The 23,094-nt window shown below is 57.1% G+C and overlaps 9 protein-coding genes across 9 annotated transcripts; 6 read left to right on the top strand and 3 right to left on the bottom strand.

Annotated features, from left to right (window-relative positions):
* Positions 1-166: 166 nt before the first annotated feature.
* BKCO1_9000153 (salicylate hydroxylase) lies at positions 167-2,279 on the bottom strand (the record flags this gene model as incomplete). Its single annotated transcript, XM_020279797.1, has 5 exons — positions 167-519; positions 582-727; positions 786-941; positions 996-1,152; positions 1,349-2,279. 5 exons carry the CDS (start codon positions 2,277-2,279, stop codon positions 167-169), a joined length of 1,743 nt encoding a protein of 580 aa, XP_020133157.1.
* Positions 2,280-3,331: 1,052 nt separating this feature from the next.
* BKCO1_9000152 (nucleolar gtp-binding protein) lies at positions 3,332-5,490 on the bottom strand (the record flags this gene model as incomplete). The annotated part of the gene is made up of 3 exons (XM_020279796.1): positions 3,332-4,255; positions 4,598-5,339; positions 5,393-5,490. 3 exons carry the CDS (start codon positions 5,488-5,490, stop codon positions 3,332-3,334), a joined length of 1,764 nt encoding a protein of 587 aa, XP_020133156.1.
* Positions 5,491-5,806: 316 nt separating this feature from the next.
* Positions 5,807-6,748, top strand: BKCO1_9000151 (lipid phosphate phosphatase 2; the record flags this gene model as incomplete). The annotated part of the gene is made up of 1 exon (XM_020279795.1): positions 5,807-6,748. The coding sequence occupies one exon, from the start codon at positions 5,807-5,809 to the stop codon at positions 6,746-6,748; it is 942 nt and encodes a 313-aa protein (XP_020133152.1).
* Positions 6,749-7,249: 501 nt separating this feature from the next.
* Positions 7,250-8,455, top strand: BKCO1_9000150 (uncharacterized protein; the record flags this gene model as incomplete). Its single annotated transcript, XM_020279794.1, has 1 exon — positions 7,250-8,455. The coding sequence occupies one exon, from the start codon at positions 7,250-7,252 to the stop codon at positions 8,453-8,455; it is 1,206 nt and encodes a 401-aa protein (XP_020133155.1).
* Positions 8,456-9,370: 915 nt separating this feature from the next.
* Positions 9,371-11,094, top strand: BKCO1_9000149 (gpi anchored cell wall protein; the record flags this gene model as incomplete). The annotated part of the gene is made up of 5 exons (XM_020279792.1): positions 9,371-9,456; positions 9,512-9,657; positions 9,811-10,532; positions 10,583-10,998; positions 11,067-11,094. The coding sequence occupies 5 exons, from the start codon at positions 9,371-9,373 to the stop codon at positions 11,092-11,094; spliced, it is 1,398 nt and encodes a 465-aa protein (XP_020133068.1).
* A 442-nt stretch (positions 11,095-11,536) lies between these two features.
* Positions 11,537-12,052, bottom strand: BKCO1_9000148 (oxoglutarate iron-dependent oxygenase; the record flags this gene model as incomplete). The annotated part of the gene is made up of 2 exons (XM_020279791.1): positions 11,537-11,774; positions 11,850-12,052. The coding sequence occupies 2 exons, from the start codon at positions 12,050-12,052 to the stop codon at positions 11,537-11,539; spliced, it is 441 nt and encodes a 146-aa protein (XP_020133069.1).
* Positions 12,053-12,381: 329 nt separating this feature from the next.
* On the top strand, positions 12,382-13,840 carry BKCO1_9000147 (superoxide dismutase; the record flags this gene model as incomplete). The annotated part of the gene is made up of 4 exons (XM_020279790.1): positions 12,382-12,708; positions 12,983-13,383; positions 13,489-13,570; positions 13,718-13,840. 4 exons carry the CDS (start codon positions 12,382-12,384, stop codon positions 13,838-13,840), a joined length of 933 nt encoding a protein of 310 aa, XP_020133172.1.
* Positions 13,841-15,125: 1,285 nt separating this feature from the next.
* Positions 15,126-18,055, top strand: BKCO1_9000146 (glycoside hydrolase family 3 protein; the record flags this gene model as incomplete). The annotated part of the gene is made up of 6 exons (XM_020279789.1): positions 15,126-15,192; positions 15,448-15,803; positions 15,987-16,241; positions 16,305-16,901; positions 16,995-17,574; positions 17,682-18,055. The coding sequence occupies 6 exons, from the start codon at positions 15,126-15,128 to the stop codon at positions 18,053-18,055; spliced, it is 2,229 nt and encodes a 742-aa protein (XP_020133173.1).
* A 3,915-nt stretch (positions 18,056-21,970) lies between these two features.
* BKCO1_9000145 (uncharacterized protein) lies at positions 21,971-22,711 on the top strand (the record flags this gene model as incomplete). Its single annotated transcript, XM_020279788.1, has 1 exon — positions 21,971-22,711. One exon carries the CDS (start codon positions 21,971-21,973, stop codon positions 22,709-22,711), a length of 741 nt encoding a protein of 246 aa, XP_020133174.1.
* Between the last annotated feature and the right edge of the window lie 383 nt (positions 22,712-23,094).

Below are 23,094 nucleotides of genomic sequence, written 5' to 3'. Positions count from 1 at the left end.
CACACTGCGCAGTGTTTCTTGAGCTGGTACAGCTTGCATGCATCTACTCGAGTACTTTGCTGACTCTTCCAGTACCCACCTCCTCCGTCCGGACCCATGAGATTCCCGACCGACACATACCGAGACGAAGACGCGATCCCTGCCGCCCGACATTCAAGCTCCTGCCTCACAGCTTCGATCTCTTTCTCGTCTCCTGTTCCCACGCCCTCCCAGCCTCGTCCTCCGCATCGTGGCTGTACAGCCAGATTTGCGTCGTCGGGTCGCTCAACCCGTTTGGACTCTGGATGTAATGTTTTCCATCCGCTTCCGCCCGCATCGCTTCGTCGCGCGCCCGCTGCTCCGGTCCGTCTGGGAAGTGGAAGATGCGTCCGTTGACGAAGCTTGCCTGCTGCACCTGCGCCGTCCGCACTATGCGCAGCTCCTCGAAGACGCGTAACGCTGTCGGAAGCTCTGATTTCGACGAAATGGAGGATATGAGCGTAGCCAAACTCGCTGCATCTTCGACGGCCTGCGCGGCTCCTGGAACAAAAGACGGCTGAGTACTGGGTGAAAGTGCTCCTTTGATACGAAATCTCTCCTACCTTGACTCATGAAGGGCAACATGGCGTGCGCCGCGTCTCCGATGATAACCACTTTGTTCGACTCGGAAACCCATCGCTCCAGCGCTTGTCCTGCCATCATCGGCCACTTGAGCGTCGATGTGATCAGACTAATGAGCTTTGTAACGCTGCGGGCTGTCAGTGGTCTTCCCGCCCCAGACCCAAGTCCTGCACCCCGCCACTCACCTGCGTTCCCAACCAACGAACTGCTCCTTCATATCCGTCAACGCAGTCTCTTGCTTCCACGTGCTCGGGTCTGACGGCTCTGGATGGATAAGAACCACATTGACCGCTGCTCCACCGGTGATGGTGTACGTGACGACATGCCGCGAAGGTCCAAGCCTGGAATTCCATCAGCTCAGGATCCGTCATCATCAGAAGTAGACTGCCACCGACCAGCCGTTCTGAATGTAATTGTCCAGCATCCACGCCGTATCCGGATCGCTCCTGATCTTCTCCGCCGGAATGGTCGCCCTGTACGCCGCCAAACCCGTCAATACAGGCGGCTGATCCCTGTCCCCAAGCACCGCCTTCCGTCCTTCCGAAAAGATGCCTGCACGTCGTATGTCAGTCAGCATATACGGGCCCATGGAGGGAAAGAAAAGAAACGCTGTGTAACGTGGGGCCGGGCCACCACCTCCGCTGGGCACTCTTCTCCCCCTCAACCCGAAACACAAGCTCCGACGGACAGCGGCTAAACCAGGCGCGGAAGCAGTGCCAAAAAAAAAAAAAAACCAAATCCCACTCACCATCAGCAGCAACCACCAAGTCCGCCACCTCCTCCCCTTCCTCAGCTCGACCCGCTTCCCCGCCACCGACCCACCGCACAGCGCCCCTCCCCTCATCCACGCCAACAACCCTCCTCCCAAACATAACCTCGACCCCAAGCTCCCTCGCCCGCTCATACAACGCCGCCTGATAATCCGCCCGATGCACAACCCAATACGGGGCATCGCTTCTCTTCCCCATCCCCTTGCCCTCTCCCTCCCCCTCCCCCACTCCCACCCCCGCCCCGCCTCCCTCACCACGCAACCCAGACGCCGAACACTCAGCACCATCACCATCACCACCATCAGCAGCAGTTGAACCACCCCCACCAAACCACTCCCCCACCTCGGGCATCAGCACCGCCCTCCCGACGACGGCCCCGTCTCGCCACCGCCGGAACACGCTCGCCTCGGGCTCGACCACGTGTTTTTCTAGATGCGGGCGTACGCCCCACCGCAGCAGGAGCCGCGTCGCGTTGGGCGGGATCTGCACGCCCGCGCCGATTTCCGAGAGGTGCGGGGACTGCTCGATGATTTTGATTTTTGGTGTCGTTGGCGTCGGCGTCTTCGTGGGCGTCGTCGTTTTGTTGTTGTTGTTGTTGTTGTTGTTTTTTTGCTTGAGGTGCAGGGTTAGGGCGATGGCGGTGGAGAGGCCGCAGATGCCGGCGCCGATGATGAGGATGGTGTTGAGGGCGGGGGCGTTGGGGGCGGGGGCGGGGGCGGGGCACTCTTCTGTCGTTGTTGATGTTGGCGGAGAAGGAGCAGCAGGAGGAGGGGTGGAGGTGGCGGTGTTGTTGGTCTCGGTAGGCTTTTGTTGGAGCGCGGAGAGGAAGTGGAGGGAGCGGGTGGGGTAGTTTGCGTTCTGCGCGGTGGTTTTTGTTTTTTGCTCGTCAGCGTGGCTTTCCTTGGTCATGGAGGGGAGAGAGGGAAAGGGGTTGCATCGATGGGAGGCGGCTGATTGCTACTCCTCCGCACAGTGAAGTGCAGTGGCTGCTCAGAGGATAGATTGATAGGTAGGTATGTGACTTTTGCGCTGCGCTTACCAGCGGTCCGTCGTGTAGAATGTGGCTCGCGCTGTCGACCAACCCGGCCGTCTTGTCTCTATTGCGGAACGAGCTCCTCGGCGCTGCCATTTCCAGTCGATTTTGCTAAACAGAGAGAAGGGAGAAAAAAAAAGAGCTCTACTACTCTCTGACTGAAAAGGTCCAATTGCGAGAAAAAGAGAGGGAGGTCCTGCTTTCACATCTCCGCAAACTAGCTCCCCTACCTATTTGCCGGCTCTCCCGCTAGTCTTCTCCATGTCTCGGCCCCCATCATCTCCGGCGGCGGCGGTCCCTGATCGCTGGTTGCCACACCCGCGAATGCCGTGCGTATTAGCGCAAAAATCCTGTCCGGACGCAGTCAGACTCTCCCGTGCGGGCGGGACCTAAGGCGACAAGGGCGTTTTGGTACTACCTACCACCTACCACCGCCGATCGATCCCACGTAAGATTGGCGTGCGTGGAAGAGTTGAACATGACCCCGCGGTTTTTTTTTGTCCGATGGTTGTTTTGCCTACCTACGGATTACACGTGGACGTGTAGCATTTTTCTTTCTTGTTCTTTCACTTCCAGGAGAGGCTGGAAAGTGGTGATGGTGAATAAATGGTGTCGAGGAAATATCAGGGCTGTGCGAGAAACAGGCAAAAGAGCTTGTGCCAAACATGCAGCTGGTACGTAGTATGACTGGTAGCCGTTAGTGATGAGCTGCGATGCGATGGCAAGGTTACTACTGAGCAACGCTTGCGCATGAAGGCTACGAAAATGTGCCAAGGTTGCTTGGTGCAACTACACACTTCAACACTCGATAACATGGCTTTGCAGAACACATACACTGAATGGAACCAGACAACAGTCAAGGAGCGTGGCAGAGCGTAAGAGCGACGGGGTATCATGATTGCAACTGAGAAAGGTCTGACCCTTCTGTCTACGTTCTTTTCTTCTTCTTTGCACTAGCCAACGCTTCGGAGATCCGCGCAAGATCTGCTTCAACCGCCTCGTCATCGTCTTCGTCTTTCTCCTCGGCGACCAAAGTCTCGGCATCACCCTCCTCGGAGTCTTCCTCGGATCCCTCGCCTTCCCCGGACTCGAAACCCTCGAACGAATCATCGTCGTCATCGGCTTCATCTTCGGGCTTTTGAACCTCGCAGCCGGCGGCAGGCTTGGGTTCCTCTTCGCGCTTCCTCTTGCGCGGCATCTCACCGAGACGGCCTTGCCGACCTTCGCGATTTGTGTCGTCATCCTCCTCCTTGTCGGGTAGAGGAGTGTACCACGGAATCTTGCCACGCATGAACTCGGTGAGTACCATCTTGGCAACGCTGTCCAGATCGGGCTCGCCTCCCTTCAACAGTCTTCCTCCCTTTCGGGCAAGCTGTTCCAACAGGTCTGTGTGGTCCTTGTAGTCTTTGAGCTCGTATGTTCGCAGAACGTGTTGCTTTTTGCATTTGCTCAATGCAGCGGCAACGTACTGCTCCGGATGCTCCGTCTTCTCAAGACGCACAACGCCACGAAGCAGAAGGTCGGCATCAGTGTCGTTGGCGTTCGGAGGGACGATGCCGGGGCAATCGATGAGGTAGATCCTCTTCATAAGCGTGACGTATTGCCAGACCTTGGTCTCGCCAGGAATGGGCGCGGTCGTGCAAACCTTCTTCTTCCTCAACGTGTTGATGATGGAAGATTTGCCAATGTTGGGGTAGCCGATGAGACCGCAGGAGATCTGCTTACGATCGGAGTGAAGAGACGAGAACTGACGGAGAAGGGAGATCAAGGAGCCTTTTCCAAAGCTGTTATTGATCGAAGCGTGAAAAGCGAGGGTGGGGTAATCCTTGGAAAGATAGCGGACCCAAGCAGCCTGTTGATCGTCAGTGTATGAGCTCCGAAAAGCAACTTTGACGATTGTGTTCGGGGCATATATGAAACGTTACTAAGAGGACCGCCATGAAAACCACTTAACGCGGAGACGGCCCTCAACTCAAACGAATCATTCTCAGACCCTTGCGGACAAACGCCAAGACGGAGATTGTCCAACTTCAAAGCCATGACGGCCAGAAGCGGCGGGCGAGCTTGATCTCCCAAAGCTGTAACGGACTTCTTCCATAGAGAGTAGCAACGAATGCAGGAAAAAGCCCTGACTTAGCAATGGGGCTGATGGGGGAGCGGTGCAGAAAAGAAAATGGCAAAGTGTCGGACTTACCGCAACTTTAGTCGGCACCAGGTCACACTTGTTCAAGACGAAGATCAGGTGCTTGTGGGGTGCCTCCTCCCTGATGTACTTCTCGACGGAGCGACACCTCGTGCCAAGGGGGTCTCTTGCGTCCAGGACGTGTATTACCACGTCGGACGAGTCAATGACCTTGTACAGCTCGTTCCAGATACGCTTGCTCTGACCCTTGGAGAAGACAGCCTCACGTGCTGCAGAGGAAGCGCCCGTGTCCTCCTCCTCGTCGGCGCCAGCTCCAGCGTTTCCGCTAAGCAGGTGAGCTTGCTCGAGACGGTCCAGATAGTCATCGTGGGACTTGACAGTCTCTCCAGCAAGATCCTCAATGCTCGATACTCCAATCTTGACTCGCTTCCTCTGTGCCTTGGGGCCGAAGGTATCGCTGAACGGGGCCGTTTCAATGGCCATCTTGGCTTGATGCTGCTTGACGCCGTTGACCTTGTCCTGGCCGTCTCTGATCAGGGACATCGGCAGCTTGTTCGACTTCAGCAGCACCGAATAAGGGTCTGTGGCACGCTCGGCCATGGCAGTGCGGAACGCAGAGAGAGATTCTTGGCTGATGACGCGGGAGTTGGTGAACCACTTGCGGTTCGGCTCAATGCGGGCAGTAGGCACGTCCCTGGATTGGTAGATGGCGGCCTTGGTGATATCACCGCGTGCGTTCCTCTGTGCCTTGCCATCCGTGTACATGTTCAGATGCTTCACCCTCTTCGCCGAGCTGAATGCAGGTCAGCACCAGGTCCACAGTCCGTCACGAGTGCTTCCGCTTACCGATAGAAGTTCTCGCCCTTGGTCCTGACATTGCTCATGCCATCGCCAGTCTTCCCCTGCCGCTCCCTCCTGGTCGCCTCTTTTTTTCCGGTGCCCATGGTGGCAAGATGCGCGACGACGCTCTCGGGGCGGTGACTCGAGATGGGAGGAAAAGAGTTGGCGCGGCTGGTCCACCACGCGGCGCTTGCTGCAGCAAATCTGAAGGGCGCAGAGAGGAAAGAAAAGGGAAGAGAAAAGCGCGCAGTGGGGGATTGAGTGTGCTGCGACGCTCGGGCGCGCTCGATCTTTTTTTCGGGGCTTGCGTGCCAAGATTTCACCGCCAAGACATGGCAGCGCCGAAGCTCCGCCGGCGAAGCGTTTGAGAAAGTCTGGCGGCAACGACACGCTTGACCACGCCCGCAGCCGCCATCAGCCATGCCTCCCCCACATGCCCGGACGGCCTTGTCGTCCTCGATACGCTGCAATGCCTGCGTCAATTCCTCCGTAACGCGCCGCGCATTCGCCTCTTCGCCTGCCCCGCGCCAGGTTGGACCCGAATCTCCCAGATACATAGACGTCCCGAAGCCGCTGCAGCAGAAGGCGCCCTACAAGCCCGTCGTCAAAGGATCCCTGCCCGTCCCCCGCAATATCTTCATCAATCGGAGCAGGCTGGAGAAGGACTCCAAGGAGTTCCTGGACAATGCCACACGAGAGCCATCCACGGCAGCCTCGCTCGGCGGACTCCATGCCGATCGCCTTGCTTGGAAGCAACGTCTCTCAGCATTGAGGAGGAAGAACCTCCGCGAAGGTGTGACTTCTTTGCACAAGCGCAAGCAAAGAAGCGACGAATTCTTGGCCAAGCGGGGCACGCAGCGCCAGAACCAGCAATTGAGCCTCATCAACCAGCGGCCGCGCGATGACGAGGTCTTCACCAACCCCAGCGTGTCCAAGGTCGTTCGCGACTTCCTCAGCGGCGTGTATAACACCGTTTCCGACAAAAATGTGCTGCAGAAGAAGGCGGTCATCGCACGCAGGGAAGCAGGGAAGACGGAGCACAGGAAGGAGGCCCTGCACAAGCTATACACGCACGCAAAAGAGTACATTCTCACCGAAGACCAGCTGTCCAAGGCTATTGAAGACACGTTCGGCACCGAGGACAACCTTCCGGGCTTCGCTACCGGCAATTCTAAGCAGGGTCGTAGCATCTGGGCTCGAGGCTCGTTGTTGAACACGGCCCAGATGTTGGCGGCAAACCAGGGCAGGAGCAATAGAGCGGTGACCAACAAATCAAGCCCCGAAGTGACGCAGAAACGCATCCACCAGATTGCAGAGGAGCTCACCGGCGGCAAGATCCCGCGCCAGGAGGATGCCATTTGAAGGCCTAGTACGCCAGAGGCTGTTCGCGGGAGGAGGGAAATGGTGGTGTACTATACGTTGCAATGCATGGCTGACGGCATTTTCGACCATTGATCGATGTTTGAATTCAAAGTGACTCACAAAGACGCTACCTGGAGTGCTCAAACGGATGATGTGGAGCGGTTTGCTGATTGCGTGAGTACAGAGGGGAGACTCTTAGTGAGGACCCTTGCAGGACCCGTGGAGTTACGTAAGCGTCGCGCTGCCTTCTCGTCTCGGTAGTTTTCAATCACTGCCCTGCCTCGAGGTAACTCGCAGCCAAGCTGCACTATCGGGTTTACACCGAACACTTCTTTCTTGCACTCCACCACAGCAAACTGCATTCTTTCACTCCACCAAACCGTCGCTGTTGTTTTAACTGCGTGACACCCGAGTGCCAACTCTTACGCGCTTTAGCGGTTCAGTTCACGAATCCAGTTCTTCAACCTTGCCTCAGCTTCGCCGATTCAATCACGCGACAGGATGGCTTCTTTGTCAGAAGTGTATGATCCACCTGTCCACCGGACCAATCTGGTCGATCTCAGTGATTATGAACGTCGGCAAGCCTACGGTCGGCTGGAGAAGGAAATCTTCCTGGCGCGATTCGGATCTCCAAGTCCGCCTCCGATTGTTACATCCACCACGGTCCTCCCGACTATCCCGACCATACCTATATGTTGCGGGATGAGACCTGATCTCACCATCATCAAACTTATAGCCTTGGCGATCATTAATCATGCGGACCGCTCACCTACAGGTCAAGAGCTACTGCTCTGGATTGAGTCACGCTTCAAGTATTTCGTCAGGCATCCGGTGGCTCTCGCTCACATCAGGATCAGGCTCCAGGATGTCTTCTTGGAGTACGACCCACCCGTGGTTCCGCTGAGCGGCAATGCCTATCAACACTTTGCTATGCCTTGGGACGCGGACAACATTCTCAGCCTCCGCTACGCCATCGTCGTCGGTCACTTGAACGTCATCTTTCCGCCTCCTCGAGCATTCTCTATGAACTTTCGTTTCATGAAACTTCCCTCGGAATTACGCCTTCAGGTGTATGAATATACTCTCGGGATGCCTTGCAGGCAGTTGACAACGGCGCAATTGCAGAGGAGCGACCTGGGCAAGAAGGAGCAAAACCGCCTTCTCAGTATGGTGCGCTACGATGAAAACAGTGACTGGAAGGGCACTACCTTGTTCAGGTGTCCGCGAGTTGGTACTGTCCTTGCTCTGCTGTTGGTTTCCAGAATGGTCCGCAAAGAGGCTCTGCCAATATTCTACCGTATCAATACGTTCACCTGCAAGGCGATCTTTGGGCTTACGATGGTTCGGACCAGCATGGGTGCCGCCCACCACAGCTACGTTCGCAATCTCGTTATCGAATATCCGTACTGGCCATGCGGACGACGTGTCCGGGAAACGTTGGCTGACTGTGCAGAATTGGAGAACCTCAGTCTTTGGCTTAGCCGTCCCATCGACGAACCTGATTCCATGGGCATTCTTGTTGATTACCATGAGCTTGGCATTCTTCGAGGAGTCAAGAAGTTCGCGGTTCACGGTGAGGCCCCGCAATCAGAAATTGATACGATCAGGGCGTATTTGGAGTCGCTGGTGACGCAGCCGCGCGAGAAGTCAGAAAAAGTTGCAGTTGAAGAGCCACCGGCGAAGAGGCGAAAGATTGGACCGGCGTGAGAATGGAGATAGTGTAGTTCTCATGACAGTAGACAGGCCCGAGAGCCAACACTGGAAAGGGAGAGAAGTAGTGGGGGACAGGAGGAATAGGCAAGGGAAAAGTCAAAAGAGTGATAAAAAATAGACTGAAGTCCATTTCCTATGCTTCTGTTCGGATAGTCGCTTGAACTACGATGTTGTGTGCTTTCACAATCCTCTCCACGTGACTGCTGTCATAGTGCACGCCCACGCCCGCAACAACTAATACCCCTCGAACTGCTATTGCCGAAATGTATGCCGGGCAGCCAGTTACTGCAGTCTCTCATATCACTATCGCCTTCTTTGGTGGGAAAACCTAACGCACGCCAGTTCAGCCGTCTTCATTGCCACTGCCACCCTCTACGCCCACCGGGACGGACCTTCCACGCACCGATCGATACGCTGGCGAAGTTGAAAGTCGCCGCCATCACCACCGGGCAGGCTTGCTTTCCTCCCGAGGTAGGCGTCGCTGCAAACGCTGCATTCAAGCAGCCGCCTTTGCTGTCGCAGCGTCCCGTTTGGCGCCTTCGTGGGTATGACTTCCGCGATTCCGCTCGTGCTCGGGCTTCCTGGGCGAATGCGCCAGGCACGGCTGCCAGAAGCGGCTGGCGGCGGCGGGTCGAGCGATCTCAGCGGTTTCGCTGAGGGGAGCGCGGCGGCGTGGTGGTGCCTTCCCTGCGAGGCAACTGCCTCCAGCGTCGCTGGCGAGGGCTGCGTCCTTATTCTCTTCGCTCGCCCCTCGACTCTCTCTCTCTTCTTCTTCAACATCCATCCAGTACCCACAGTTCCGCAGCGTTACCCATTGCTCCATTGCTCCATTGCTTGCCCATCCAGCAGACTTGTTTGCTTTTACCCCTCAAGCATCCCATCCACGCCACCACTCATCCACCAGCAAACATGAAGTCTGCCATCATCGCCATTGGCCTCGCGCTGGGCGTCTCCGCAGCTCCTGCGTCATCAATTGAGTCAGTCAACCGGGGTTGGTCAGTGTTCCCGTCCCTCAAGTCACAGATCCTCTACTGACTTTGCTTGTGCCAGCTGCTTCGGCATTGATGCCTACGGCGTCCAAGGCACCGTCTCCGAAGGCTACTGGGGCAAGATCCAACAGATCTCCGACGGTCAGCTCCGCATCGGACAATCGAACATCGAGAAGGAATCCAACTTCTGCCTCAACGACAAGTATGGTACGTCGCCTCTTTCTTTCCTGTCCCATTCCGCTCTGCCTCACACACACTTGAACTGTCTCTCCTGTCCTGTCTCATTCTCCCAAGCCATATTGCCTTGCACGCTTGAGCCGTCTGTTCTTGAGTGATGCTGACAGATTTTGATGACAATAGGCTTGTATGATCAGAAGCACTTTGGCTGCATCCTTGCTGGCTGGGAGGAGCAGTTCCAGTGTGACAGCGGCAAAATGTCCTGGTCCAACTGGCACATCGGCTATGAAGGCATCGTCACTATCCAAGGCAGCGCCAGCTGGTGGGCTTGCCCGACCGGAGACCATAACGGATACAACATCTACAAGAAGCCTCTTCCCGGACAAAGATATTGCTCTCAGGTCGCTCTTGTTGCAGACGAGTGCCATGCTGTTGAGGATTCTGTCTCGGCCCCCACTCACCCAGATGGCCCGGAGGACGCTCCCACCGACGAAGAAGGCCCAAAGGACGATGACACCGACAAAGAAGTCCTAAAGGACGATGACACCGACAAAGAAGGCCCAAAGGACGATGGCACCGACGAAAAGGGCCCAAAGGACGATGACACCGACGAAGAAGGCCCAGAGGACGATGATACCGACGAAAAGGGCCCAAAGGACGATGACACCGACGAAGATGGCCCAGAGGACGATGACACCCACGAAGATGGCCCAGAGGACGATCACACTCACCCAGTTGGCCCAGAGGACGCTCCCGCCGACGAAGATGGCCTAGAGGACGCTCACACTCCTGGCACAACTCTCTCTGACACCACTTTCCAATCTTCACGTCAGGACTGCACCGAGTCTGGATCATGCAGCGGCAGCCGGTCGAGTTGTCCTGATGAGCTGAGCGGAGATTGGCAGGTAAGCAGACGTTCGCCAAGTGTGCCTCGCAGATAACTGACTTGAAACAGTTCCCACACTTGATCATTCCCGTCGATGCTGACAAGCCTGACTTTGCTCCTGGCACGTCCCTCTTTGGCACCGTCTCGAATTCCACCAAGTCCTACTTCAACTTCGACATCCCCTCCGAGTACGAAGGCAAGACCTGTACCGTCAAGTTTCTATTCCCACAACAGGAGCAACTCGAAACATCCAGCTTCGAACTCAAGGGATCTGGCAAAGTCATGGTCGGCTGGACCAAGGAAGTCAGCAACTCGACCTCGTTCAAGATCGCACCCAAGTGCCCGAAGCAGGTCACTGGGACCTTCAGCCCCGGGCACAGCTACCAGCTTGGCGAAGCTGAATGCGAGCCTGGTGTTATGGGATTCGTCATTCAGGGAGCCTCCGACACTTACTTTAGATGGTTCCAGGACTTCAACCCTTGCCCGTGAGTGTTCGCTCTCCAGCCCTTGATGTTTGAAAGTGGAGTTTCACATAGCTGACAAGTTCAAGCAGCATTGGTCTCTACCTCACTGCTGAGTAGAGGGGGAAGATGATGGTGCTGTTTGATGGTACTGTTTGATGGTACTGTTTGACGGTGCTGTTTGATGGTGTTGTTCGAGGGCGTTGTTTGAGGGCATTGTCCCACGATGCCAATTTCTAGTGTTGTTTTTTGTTGTTTTGATTTTCTACTATCCCTAGCCTAGCCTCGTCTGTCCCTACCTCGAGTCTCTTATCAATCTTGCCTTTTAAAAAATGCTCTCTTGATGATGTGATGTTGCTTTGAAGATGAGTGCTTGGACCCAAGACTCCGACGTAGATGTGAGTCCTTGGGTATGATGCAATGGAGACCTCTGAGGTAGAAGCTAGTGACGTCAAAGTGATGGATTATAGTATGGTATTCCTTTCCCTCAAGCAGCATCCCAAGCCAGCCAATAATACCGAAACTCCATAACGCCCTGCCATGCACGCGGTTGCTCAAGACATCAGTTCCAGCCAATGATGCCCTCAGCCAGAGTGGTGCCGGTGTCCTTCAAATCTGTGACGATAGACACCTTCCTGCCAATGACGCCCCTGTCACCAACGGACAGGTCAAGCACATGGGCCAGGTCCAGCTGGGCAAGGCTCTGGTGTTCGTCCACGGCGGGCCTGAGTTGGATGGCGTAGAGAGCGTTGCTGGCGGCCTCGCTTAGCGACGGTCGCGCGAGCAGGTCCCCGTTGTGGCTGTGGGGGGAGAAGATCACGTCAGCACGATCGAGTACCATGAATGGAGAATAATGGCGAAGCAAGCAAACTCACTGGATCAGCATGAAATAGCCCATGAAGTTGTCGAAGCAGCCACCATCGTCGGCCTGGAAGACGGCGCGTGTGCGGCCACGGAGCTCGCCGGGATTCTGGAAGAAGAGGTTGCAGCTGGCGGTGGATGGTTGCGACTCGTGCGGCGGAGGGCGTAAGACGGCAATGGTGCCGCCTGCGGAAAGGCGTGTCGAGTTGCCGCACATGGTGGTGTCGAATGATGCGGGGGTTCGTCGCGGAGCTTCCGATTGGTCGATGATGCGGTGCACGCCCAACAGCCAAGTGTCAACACCACGAAACGCTGACTTCCTCGCTGCCTTGATTGCTTTGTTGTCTCTTGGAAGTGCAGAGCGCCCGCCCTTCTTTGCCTGCCCTTATAAACCCGGCCTTTGATTGTGAGGCGCGACTTGGTGTTTCACCGGACCTTCAGCTGCGCGCGAATGAGCACGTTTCGAGCGGATATTGAGCAAGTTTGAGTCTCTTGGAATTTGCGCACCTCACACTGTCCAGGCGCCCCTTTCGCAACGTCTTTCCGATGGCGACGATGGCTTCAGTCGGCTCTCCTCGCGCCGCTGCCAGCGTGCGCTCGCGCGGCGCTTTAAGTGCAGGTGCGCCTCAGGGCGGGACATCATGGTGCTGTTACCCTGCTGTCCCGCCCGCCCAGCGCAAGCGCAACCCGGCCACTGCCCGACGCCAGCCTGTCTTCTCTGCAACCCTCCTCTCTCTGACCCTCATCGTCTGCTTCTTCACCACCACTGCGTCTGCCTTCCAGCTGCCTTTCTTCAATAACCCGACGCTCGGCACCAACTCCACCATGTCTGTCCAAAAATACAGCCTCCCGCCGCTTCCTTACGGCTACGATGTAAGCTGTCTCGTCATTTCTGATCCATGCGCCCCCTCAAACGGAGCGTTCCTATCGTCCTACTCCATCTCCCATCTCAGTCCTCCCACCGCGCACTCACCCCTCCACCACCCGTGATTTTTCCAAACATGGCCGCCATAGGCCTTTCTGAACCCTCCACCGTCCCCACCCAGCGCTGAAACATCCCTCTCCCGCTCGCTCTCTTTTCCGCACTCCCCCTCCCGATCCGTTGTCATCTCACCCGCCAACCAATTCTCTTCTCTCCCCCAAACAGGCCCTCGAACCCGCCATCTCGCGCCAGATCATGGAGCTGCACCACAGCAAGCACCACCAGACGTACATCACGAACCTGAACGCGGCGCTCGCGACGTACGCGACGGCCACGGCGGCCGGCGACATCCCGACGCAGCTCGGCCTGCAGCAGGCGCTCAAGTTCAACGGCGGCGGCCACATCAACCACTCGCTGTTCTGGGAGAACCTCGCGCCCGCCAACTCGAGCGACGTCAAGCTCGCGACGGCGGCGCCGAAGCTGGCGGAGCGGATCGCGGAGACGTGGGGCGCCGAGGAGAAGTTCAAGGAGGCGTTTGCGAAGGCGCTGTTGGGGATCCAGGGGAGTGGGTGGGGCTGGTTGGTCAAGATGGAGGGTGAGGGCGGTAGGCTGGCGATTGTGACGACGTGAGTATTGCGCCCGCTCTCTCTCTCTCTCTCTCTCTTTTTCTTTTTTTCTTTCTTCGCTCTTTCGGCGGTGAGCGTCTTGGCTAACGTGTGCGGTCTTTCCAGCAAGGACCAGGATCCCGTCGTTGGCCCTGGTGAGGTCCCCATCTTCGGCGTGGACATGTGGGAGCATGCGTACTACCTGCAGGTAAGGATTCCTTTATGTTTGTCTCTGTCTCTCCGTGTTGCCATGCATTTGTATTTGCCCCTGGTTCCCTTTTCGTTTGTCCGTTCATTGGCCACAGAGATCGTTGTTCCTAGCTTGCAAACGCTGACGTTACGTTTACTCTTGCAGTACCTCAATGGCAAGGCTGCGTACGTCCAGAACATCTGGAGCGTCCTCAACTGGAAGACGGCAGAGGAGCGCTTCCTCGGCACCCGCGCCGATGCGTTCAAGACTCTCAAGGCATCCATTTAAGCGGTAGAATACCTGCAACCAGCCTCTCTACCAAGACCCTGGACGATGGCACGAAAGAATACTGTTAGCGATGGAAAGCATCACTTACAATGCCTCGTCAGGCCAAGACAACACTACAACAGAGTTCGTGCAAGGATACGGACACAAGCGATTACTTGACTATAGATTATGTAAATGTCACTCGTTTTCGGCCAAGAATTCTCTCCGCGACTCCGGTGACCTACGTTTTTCTTTCACGGCGGTGAAGAGGAGCATTGACCCACTGAGTGTCCCACGCGATCGATTGTGGACTGAGGAGCCCAAAAAGAAGACGGAGTTGACGGAGGAGGCTTACTGGTGGGTTGACCCCATATATCGCCGACCCAGTCCATCCACATTCAGACGTCGGAGTCCTCTGGCTAACAAGCGTCGAGTACCGCGCAGGTAGGCCGAAATGCTTTCCGTAGGCCAACTGATGATCACCTTGATGCCGAGATCATGGTTCAAACGCTCAGCGTGCATTAACGGATGCGCATGCTTTTTCTTTGACGTGGGCTCAACTGACCATGACGTTACTAATTAATATCCCTACTCTTGTTTGCAGATGCCGAGAATCGCCGCTCAAAAAAAAAAGTTTAAGCCGCACGTACGATCAATCAAAACATGTGAAACAGCGACCCCGTGCCGGCACTGGCGCTCCGTCCACGATTCTGGAAAGGCTGTCCGTGTTTAGGCTCTGGTGATGTCGTGATTAACTTGTTCTAGCGGCCAAGCCGGGAGATTGCTTTTCTGACACAACCCCGGCTTGCTCTTCCCGGCCGACCCGACGGCCTGTCCACCGTCGACCAAGCCTCACGCTTCTCGCTCCGGCCACTGCCCCTCCTTTTACCCCATCGTGGCCCCCGCCGTCCCGCGCCTCAAGCGATTCATCCACCAATTAATACGACGCATAGGACCTCCTGAGCTCATCCCCTTTGGCTCGGCGTTTCCTCCACACGCCATCTGGACCCTTGTGTCTTACTCGCCGATCCCCGCTCCCGAGTCGCAGAAGTGATGGCCGTTGTTCATGCCATGATCGCCGCATGCAAGCCGGCAATGACTTGATCGCCATGCTTTTCCCTGCGAGTCAAAGCAATAGAGCCCTTGCGCCATGCTGCATCCTCGGCATGCATGGAGCCGCACTGAAAATGGAAACAAAGTTGTGGCTGCATTTATGAACGCTCTGCCCGGCTGCTCTTAATGTCAGCACCAGGCTCTCTTTTCTCTCCGTCGGTCTGTCCATTCCCTCAATCTGTTTTTTGCAAACATGAAGGGCTCCTCCATTGCTGTGGCGCTCACCGCCGCAGCCACCGCTGGCATCGCCAATGCGCAAAGTAAGATCCCCTCACACACCAACCTTCTCCTCCCCTCTTTGCGGCCATGCCATGCTCCCAAAGACACAGACAATCAATAGAAACAAGCAAGAGAAGCAAGAAAGACAAGAGGAAGAGAAAACGAACCCTCCCCCCTTCCTTCCTTCCTTCCTCCCTCCCAAACAATCCACCCACCCAAAGAAGAGAAGAGAAGAGTCGAGTCGAGTCCACCCTCAATCAAACAAAAAAAACTAACCCCACCCCCCTCGTCTCCAGCAACCCACACCCCCTCTCTCGACTGGCCCGCCGCGCGCGCCAAAGCCCTCGCCGCCCTCGCCCAGCTCGACCAGGCCGAGAAAGCCAACATCGTCACGGGCGTGGGGTGGGGCAACGGCCCGTGCGTGGGCAACACGTACGCGGTGCCCAAGATCGGGTACCCGTCGCTGTGCCTGCAGGACGGGCCCCTCGGGGTGCGGTACGCGGCCAACGTGTCGGCGCTGCCGGCGGGCGCGCAGGCGGCGGCCACGTGGGACCGCGAGTTGATTTATGGCAGAGGCAAGGCGCTGGGCGTGGAGGCGAAGGCGCTGGGCGTGCATGTGCAGTTGGGGCCGGTGGCGGGGCCGTTGGGGAAGGTTAGTGCGGGTTTTTTTTTGTTTTGGTTTTTGCGGCTCTGGTTTCTGGAGGGTTTTTTTGGATTCTGGGTTGTGGACGGGCTGCTGCTTGCTTGGTGGTCGAGGAGAGAGAAGAGGATTGTTGTTGTCGTTGTTGTTGTTTTTGTTCAGAGAAAAGGGTTCATCGCTGACGACGAACAACAGTACCCGGAGGGCGGTAGGAACTGGGAAGGCTTCTCGCCCGACCCGTACCTCACGGGCATCTCCATGTACGAGACCATCGTCGGAATGCAGGACGGCGGGGTGCAGGCGTGCGCGAAGCACTACATCGGCAACGAGCAGGAGCTGAACCGGACCACCGTCTCCGAGAACATCGACGACCGCGCCATGCACGAGCTGTACCTCTGGCCCTTTGCCGACGCGGTCAGAGCCGGGCCGGCATCCTTTATGTGTTCTTACGTGAGCAGTCTCCAATCCCCCGTTGAAGGGTTTCTTTACTTACATGTTGTCATGTCATGACAGAACAAGCTCAACGGCACGTGGGCGTGCGAGAACGACAAGGCACTCAACAACCTCCTCAAGGAAGAGCAAGGGTTCCAGGGCTACGTCATGACCGACTGGGGCGCGCACCACACGACGGTCGAGAGCGCCAACGCCGGGCTGGACATGTCGATGCCGGGCACCGACTACAACAAAACCCCCGAGAGCCTGTACTGGGGCGCCAACCTGACGGCCGCCGTCGACGCCGGCGACATCGCCCAGGAGCGCCTCGACGACATGGTGGTGCGCATCCTCGCCGCCTGGTACGCCCTCGGCCAGGACGACCCGGACTACCCGCCCGTGACCTTCAACTCGTGGGCCGCCGAGGGGCAGCGCGGCGGGTTCCCGGCGCCGCAGACGCAGCACAATGAGATTGCCCGCGCCGTCGCGAGGGACGGCATCGTGTTGCTGAAGAACGAGAACGGCGCGCTGCCGTTGGATGCCGCCGCGGCCGGCAGCCTGGCCATCATCGGCGACGACGCCCGCCTCAACCCCGACGGCGCCAACGCCTGCGTCGACCGCGCCTGCAACAACGGCACCTTGGCCGTGGGATGGGGCTCCGGCACGAGCGAGTTCCCGGTAAGTAGTAGTACTAGAGCACTCAATCAACCCCAACCCAAGCCTTTCCCCAGATCCTCCTCGCACACACACACCAACTAACCACGCAACCAGTACCTCATCTCCCCCATCGACGCCATCCGCGCGCGCCTCTCATCCAGCGGCAACGCCACCACCATCATCGCCTCCACGACCGACGACCAAGCCTCGGCCGCCTCGGCCGCCGCCGCCGCCTCCACCGCCCTCGTCTTCATCACCTCGGACGCCGGCGAGGGCTACCTCACCGTCGAAGGCGTCGACGGCGACCGCAACGACCTGGACCCGTGGCACTCCGGCAACGAGCTCGTCGGCGCCGTCGCGGCCGCCGCGCCCGCCGGCGCGCCCATCATCGTCGTCGTGCACTCGGTGGGCGCCGTGATCCTCGAGGAGGTGCTGGCGCACGAGAACGTGGTCGCGGTCGTGTGGGCGGGGCTGGGCGGGCAGGAGCAGGGCAACGCGCTGGCGGACGTGCTGTTTGGGGATGTGGCGCCGAGCGGGAAGCTGGTGTATACGATTGCGAAGGCGAGGGAGGACTATGGGGTCGCGATCGCGGGGCCGGATGTCGACGATGAGTTTGTCGAGGGGTTGTATGTCGATTACAGGCATTTTGACCGCGCGGGCATCGAGCCCAGGTTTGAGTTTGGGTTTGGGTTGTGTGAGTCTTTTTGTCCCTCGCCCCCGTTTCTCGTTTTCTTTTTTTTTTGTTGTTTTCTTTCTTCCCTTGCTGTCAATATATGCTGACTGTCGTGCCACCCCTACCAGCATACACCAACTTCACCTACTCCGACCTCGTCGTCACCCCGGCGGCGAGCAACGCGACGGAGGACCTGTACGCCCCCATCGCCACGGTCACGGCGTCGATCACGAACTCGGGCGGCGTCGCGGGCGCCGAGGTCGTCCAGCTGTACCTCTCGCTGCCCGAAGGGATCGAGGCGCCGCCGCGCCAGCTGCGCGGGTTCGAGAAGATCCCGCTGGCGGCCGGCGAGAGCGGCGCGGTCGAGTTCGTGCTGCGGAGGAAGGACGCCAGCTATTGGAGCGTCGAGCAGCAGCAGTGGGTGCTGCCGGCCGGCGAGTTCGGCGTCGCTGTGGCGGCGAGCTCGAGGGATTTGAGGCTGGAGGGGACGTTGGTGGTGTAGTGTGTGTGTCGTAGAGGGTGTTGTAGACGTAGTGATTTATTCATCCTGGTGGTTGGAGCAGCGCTTCACTGGCGCCGCAACTGCTTCGAGACGTCGACAATCCTCTTTTCGTACTCCCTCTCTCTGTGTGTGTGTGTGTGTGTGTGTGTGTGTGTGTGTGTGTCGTCATGAGCTTGAGACTCTGCTGATGAGACGTCGTCGCCGATGTCATGGCGTCGACTCGCCGAAGCCGCTTTGTGAGGGCCCGCCGCAGTGTCCTACAAGGCTTCCTGCAGCTGGCCGCGGCAGCGTCCACGGCCGCAACAGGCGGGAGCTTGTAATTGTACATACTTATCCGCCAATGAGGGAATCCGGACGCGTTTCCCCCTGCCAGTCTATCCGCGGCCTCGTTGCCCCCCCAACGCCGGAATGAGCAGGCACCCAGCGGTACTCCAGCTCTAGTATCTATTTCCGACCGTGCGCCCAAGGTCCGGGCCGGTCCTCCCCCCGTCCCTCGATGATGACCTACGCTGCCTCGGAAAAGCGCCAGGATGGTGCCGACGCGTGTGAGTGCAGCGCTTCGTAGGAGTCGGCTTGGGTGACTGAGAGCCAGGGAAGAGCGGGAGAGGTGAAGGAGGTGGAGATGGCGGCGGCGGCGGCGGCGGATGCGGAGGGGGGAGAGGGGAAGAAGAAGCGGGAGAAGTCAGAGAGTTGGGGGTTCCAATATGATAGAAATCGGTGTTTTTGAGGAGGAATGTGTGGTGTAATTGTTGCTGGATGTGGAGGGAGCCGTCTGAATAGGAATCGGGGGGTGGGCAGGGTCGAAGGACGTACGGGTGAACAGTGATTAATCCATCGACACGTGCACGCTTCGGATGGACGGGGAAGGCGCCAACTAAGAGCATCTGCCATTTGGTGCGAAAACAACTGCTCACGCTTTGTATGGTGCTTCACCTGAGCCAGTTCCTAAGGTGATGACGGCCACATACTGACTCTCAACGCCTCAACGGCATAGCGGATAGCGAAATATAAGAGCATTTAGTATTATATCGTTGGATAAGCTAGTCATCTCGGAGGACTTATAGAGAAGATCTAGCGCGCCGATGGGAAGATCTAAAGCGCGGAGTAGGAACATATCTCGGCTACACGACGCCAGAGGCACTTCCACCGCTTCTTCGCAATCCCTTTACACTTCTCGACTGCGTACGCTTAGAGAAAGCAGGCAATCAACCCATGCATAACGAGAGAGCTTCGGCAGCGGCCGGTGCCGGAGTAAAGCCATCTGCTGGCGTGACTTCCTTTCTGGGTAGTGCCTGCGGCGGAGGTAAAAAAGAAAGGACCAAATGGCAAAAACTCCGATTCATACCGAAATCGAACCTCCAACCTGATGCGGTTATCGGCAGCGGCATGAACCAATGGGAGAAACCCTTGCCGCATGGACTAAGTGTTTTTTTGTCGTTGGACGAGAGAAAGAGCTGGCTGTTCAGTATATAGACCCACATAAAACTCCCAACTCAGACGAGGAGGCCGTGGCAGTTCTCATGAATACGGGCGCGGCAAGAGCCGAGTCGCACAGTCGACTCCAAAACATTCGCCTTCCCAAAGGATGGTTTACCCATCCGGAGCCCAGCGAGGACGAAGCGCTGGCGGCTGATATCGAGGCCGGCACTACATACCACACCACTTACCACGACCGGCCCGAGCCAAGGCCAGCACCCCCGAAGAAGAGGGCCGTCCCCCCCTCATTCGAATCGCCATTTATGAAAAGGCGACTAATTAACATCGAATCCTCATCATCATTCATGCTTTTCTCCATTTGAGGCTCGTCCATCGTGTTCCCACTCTGGACCGCACCAATTGGTAGCTGAAAGGCATAACTACCACACGATCACAGCCGCCAGGATCTGCATCCACCAGGCTGATCGTTGTCCTCCGACCGCACCAGGAGTTCTCTCCACCAGCGGAACGAGCCCCCAACCTCTCGCGTCTCTCCAAGACGACTCCTCATCGCTTCCGCTCGAAACAACAAAAACGCTTCCGCTTCCCGTTCACATTCAAAAACCTCGAGGACGAAGTCGGCCAAGCCTCATCGTCCTCCATACCACACTTCGCTGCACTTTCGACGACCTTCCACGGTCTTCCGATCACAAAGGGAAAGAGGCACCTCTCAGGGATCCAGAAGGTCAGGCCTGACGGATCGAAGTTACCGCACCAATTCAGCCCCGCCGCTGTCTCACATTTACACCAGCCAGATTTTTGCTCTCTATGCGCAATCACTGTCTACCAGAGTGAGCGTTCAGTGTTCATCTTCTATCTGCTGCCGGCGACGGACGACGACGACGCCCGCTAGCCACCTCACCTCCCCCGCAGACACTTCCGAGTCACGAGCCGTCCACAACAACATGCACGTCAGGCGCCCAATGACTGATTTAAAAGCATATAGAGGTGTGCAGCTCCCCCTAAGGGCGCGTTTTTCCGGGTGTTTCAGTGCATTTGCGCTCCGCCGACCGCTTCGAGCCTCCAACCGACGTCCGCGCTTCCTCAACAACCACTGCGACCGGACAAGGTATCCGAGCGCCGACTCCTCGCTCTCTTGCTCTAAGGTTTCCCAAATATCTTTTTATCGGACTAAGATACCTACAGACTAGCGATCAAGACCATACAATGCGGCATCAGCCCATCCATCCACTCTTAACCACAGTCCACGCAGCACCACTCCCGATCATTGAAAATACCCGGAGCAAAGCCTACCCATACTCTTGGTTATATATCACGTCCCAGGATCAGTTCAACATGCAGTTGAGATACTCGTCCAGCCCAAACGGGAAGTGTACGCAGCATGCGCAAGCTGGGGCGGTACTTGACGTTTGATCTCGAGTTCGGACAAGACGCGTCACCTCTCCAAGTTAAACCTCATCGGTCATCGATATCCAGTCAACCAAACTACCATTGAGAGCTTCCTTGTGGCGGCTTCCTCGAAACCTATGTGGCCCCTCAAGGTCCATGACTTCCAAATATCTCATCCCAGACCACGTCCGGAGCGATAGCTCGCGCATCTACGCAGAGCAGCCGATCCCCACATCTTCACGTACCCAATCGACACCATCTCATCCCGATGTCGAGCTCCACCGAAACTCACGCGCCCAAACACGCGGCTCTCTTCGCGGAGATAGGCAGACAGGCAGCGCAGCGCGTGTACCCATCACCCACCCTCCAACCCCGCTGATTATCCCACAAAGCCGGAGCCGGCGTCGGCGTCGGCACCCGTTCCCAACCCTTTCTCGCCCACGACATCCACATCAGTCGCTTGGAAGTGGTTGGAGCTGACTGGGAGCGACCGGCGTGGCTGTGTTTAGGTGAGTCGGCGAGATCGTTGTGGCGTGTGTGGTGGGGATTTCAAGGTACCTGACTGTGGTGTGGTGGATGGAACGAGCTTGTGTGAAGGTTGTGGAGAGAAGCAGGGCGGAGGTGCGCAAAGGCATCGCTTTTACGCAGCCAGCTAGCAGGCGCGGTCGTCGCATCTCGCGGCGCAGACGCGCTTCCCATGAAAGAGATGATTGCCTCGCGCCGTCTACTAAAGGGCCTCGACGTGGTGAAAACCAGGCGGCGTCCAAACAGGCAAGATTTAGCAAACACGAGGTAAGCACGGAGTCAAGTCAAGTGGATAGCCGAGTCCAGTGGTGATTCGAAAGTTCTAGTACAGTGGCTGGTACATGCGTGATCCTTCCGGCGGCGGCGGGTGGTGGAGGTGGTTCTCGGGTCATTCACTGTCTTGACATTCACTCCCACGCCCGCTCTAATCTTTCCACGTCCCGCTCATGCGTGCTCTGCATCATTTGGTTCTACAAGCCGCTTGTGCACACCTAAAATCCCTCCGTTTTACGTCCTGCTCGCGCGCTATTGCATATCCTGTTAAATCTCGAACGCAACGCAGCAATGTCTCGTCCGAATGCCTCCTTGGGCTGCCTTGACGCTTTCATTGAGGGCCAGTGGGGCATAAGTGCCACCACTGTCCTTGTCGATATGGGCTGCGCCGCTCTGATGCAGCAAGATCATCCGCCGAAGTTGGTACTCGATGCCCTGGTCAGCATCTCGCTCAACACTCCCAACGCGTACTCCAGTGCCTTGGAGACACTCAAGGCCGTCGCTGCCCCATATTATTTTTGGAAAGACTGGGGCCACGTTGAGACTACTCTTGCCGCTACCCTCCACGTCCTCCAAAAGGATCAGGACGTCAAGTTCTTGGTGGACAGGATAGCTGCGCTCGAGCAGGAGACTGCCCGCAAGAACAGGCAAATTGAGTTTCAAAACGAGAGGATCGCCGAGCTGGAGACCCAGCTGAGAGAGGCCCAGGCAGCTGCCAATCTCGAGCAAATCATGGTCGCGGATATGATTGCGGACATGTCCCGCCAGCTGGCCCGGGTCAGGGGCCAAGGCTTCAGGGTGGCATCGGCGATCATCGACGACCACTTTCCGCCGAGGATTCTGGACCAGCTTCGCCATATGGACTGGCAGGACGGCAGAACCGGCAGCTTCATCACCCGGGTGGAGCTGGACCACCTCCTCCACCTCCTACCACCAGCTATCCATGTGGAGTTGAAGGAGCTCCTGCAAGCGCACATGGACGCCACCAGGATCTTTCAGTCATACAGCGATGGCGATGGCGATGACGATTGACGACCACGACGACCATAATGACGATGACAAAGACGAGAACGACGACGATGACAAGGCTACGTCTGGACGGGGCAGGATCTAGGCGTCGCCGTTAGCGATGAATTTGTATACCAGATATTTGCGGCTATGGAGAAGTAGGAACTCTCTGCTAATGACGGAGATGATTGGTCAATCCACATGCTTTCGCGTCATTATTTAGTTACCTTTCAATTGTGCCAGACTGCCAGTGACGCTGCACCAAGCTTGTGTCAATAGTGGCTTCCTATGACTTGAATCTTATGCCCAGATCCGGATGTTTGCTTCAAATGCGCGTGAAGGAGCGTGGCATCCTTTGCGAGATTTAGAAAATCAAAGAGCTTTCTAGATGTTTGGCATGTTGGTTG

The sequence above is a fragment of the Diplodia corticola genome, assembly GCF_001883845.1.
Source record: "Diplodia corticola strain CBS 112549 chromosome Unknown scaffold9, whole genome shotgun sequence".
Classification (NCBI taxonomy): Eukaryota; Fungi; Ascomycota; class Dothideomycetes; order Botryosphaeriales; family Botryosphaeriaceae; genus Diplodia; species Diplodia corticola.
Note: the sequence above shows the minus strand (reverse complement) of the source record. Positions and strands in the feature narration are given on the sequence as shown.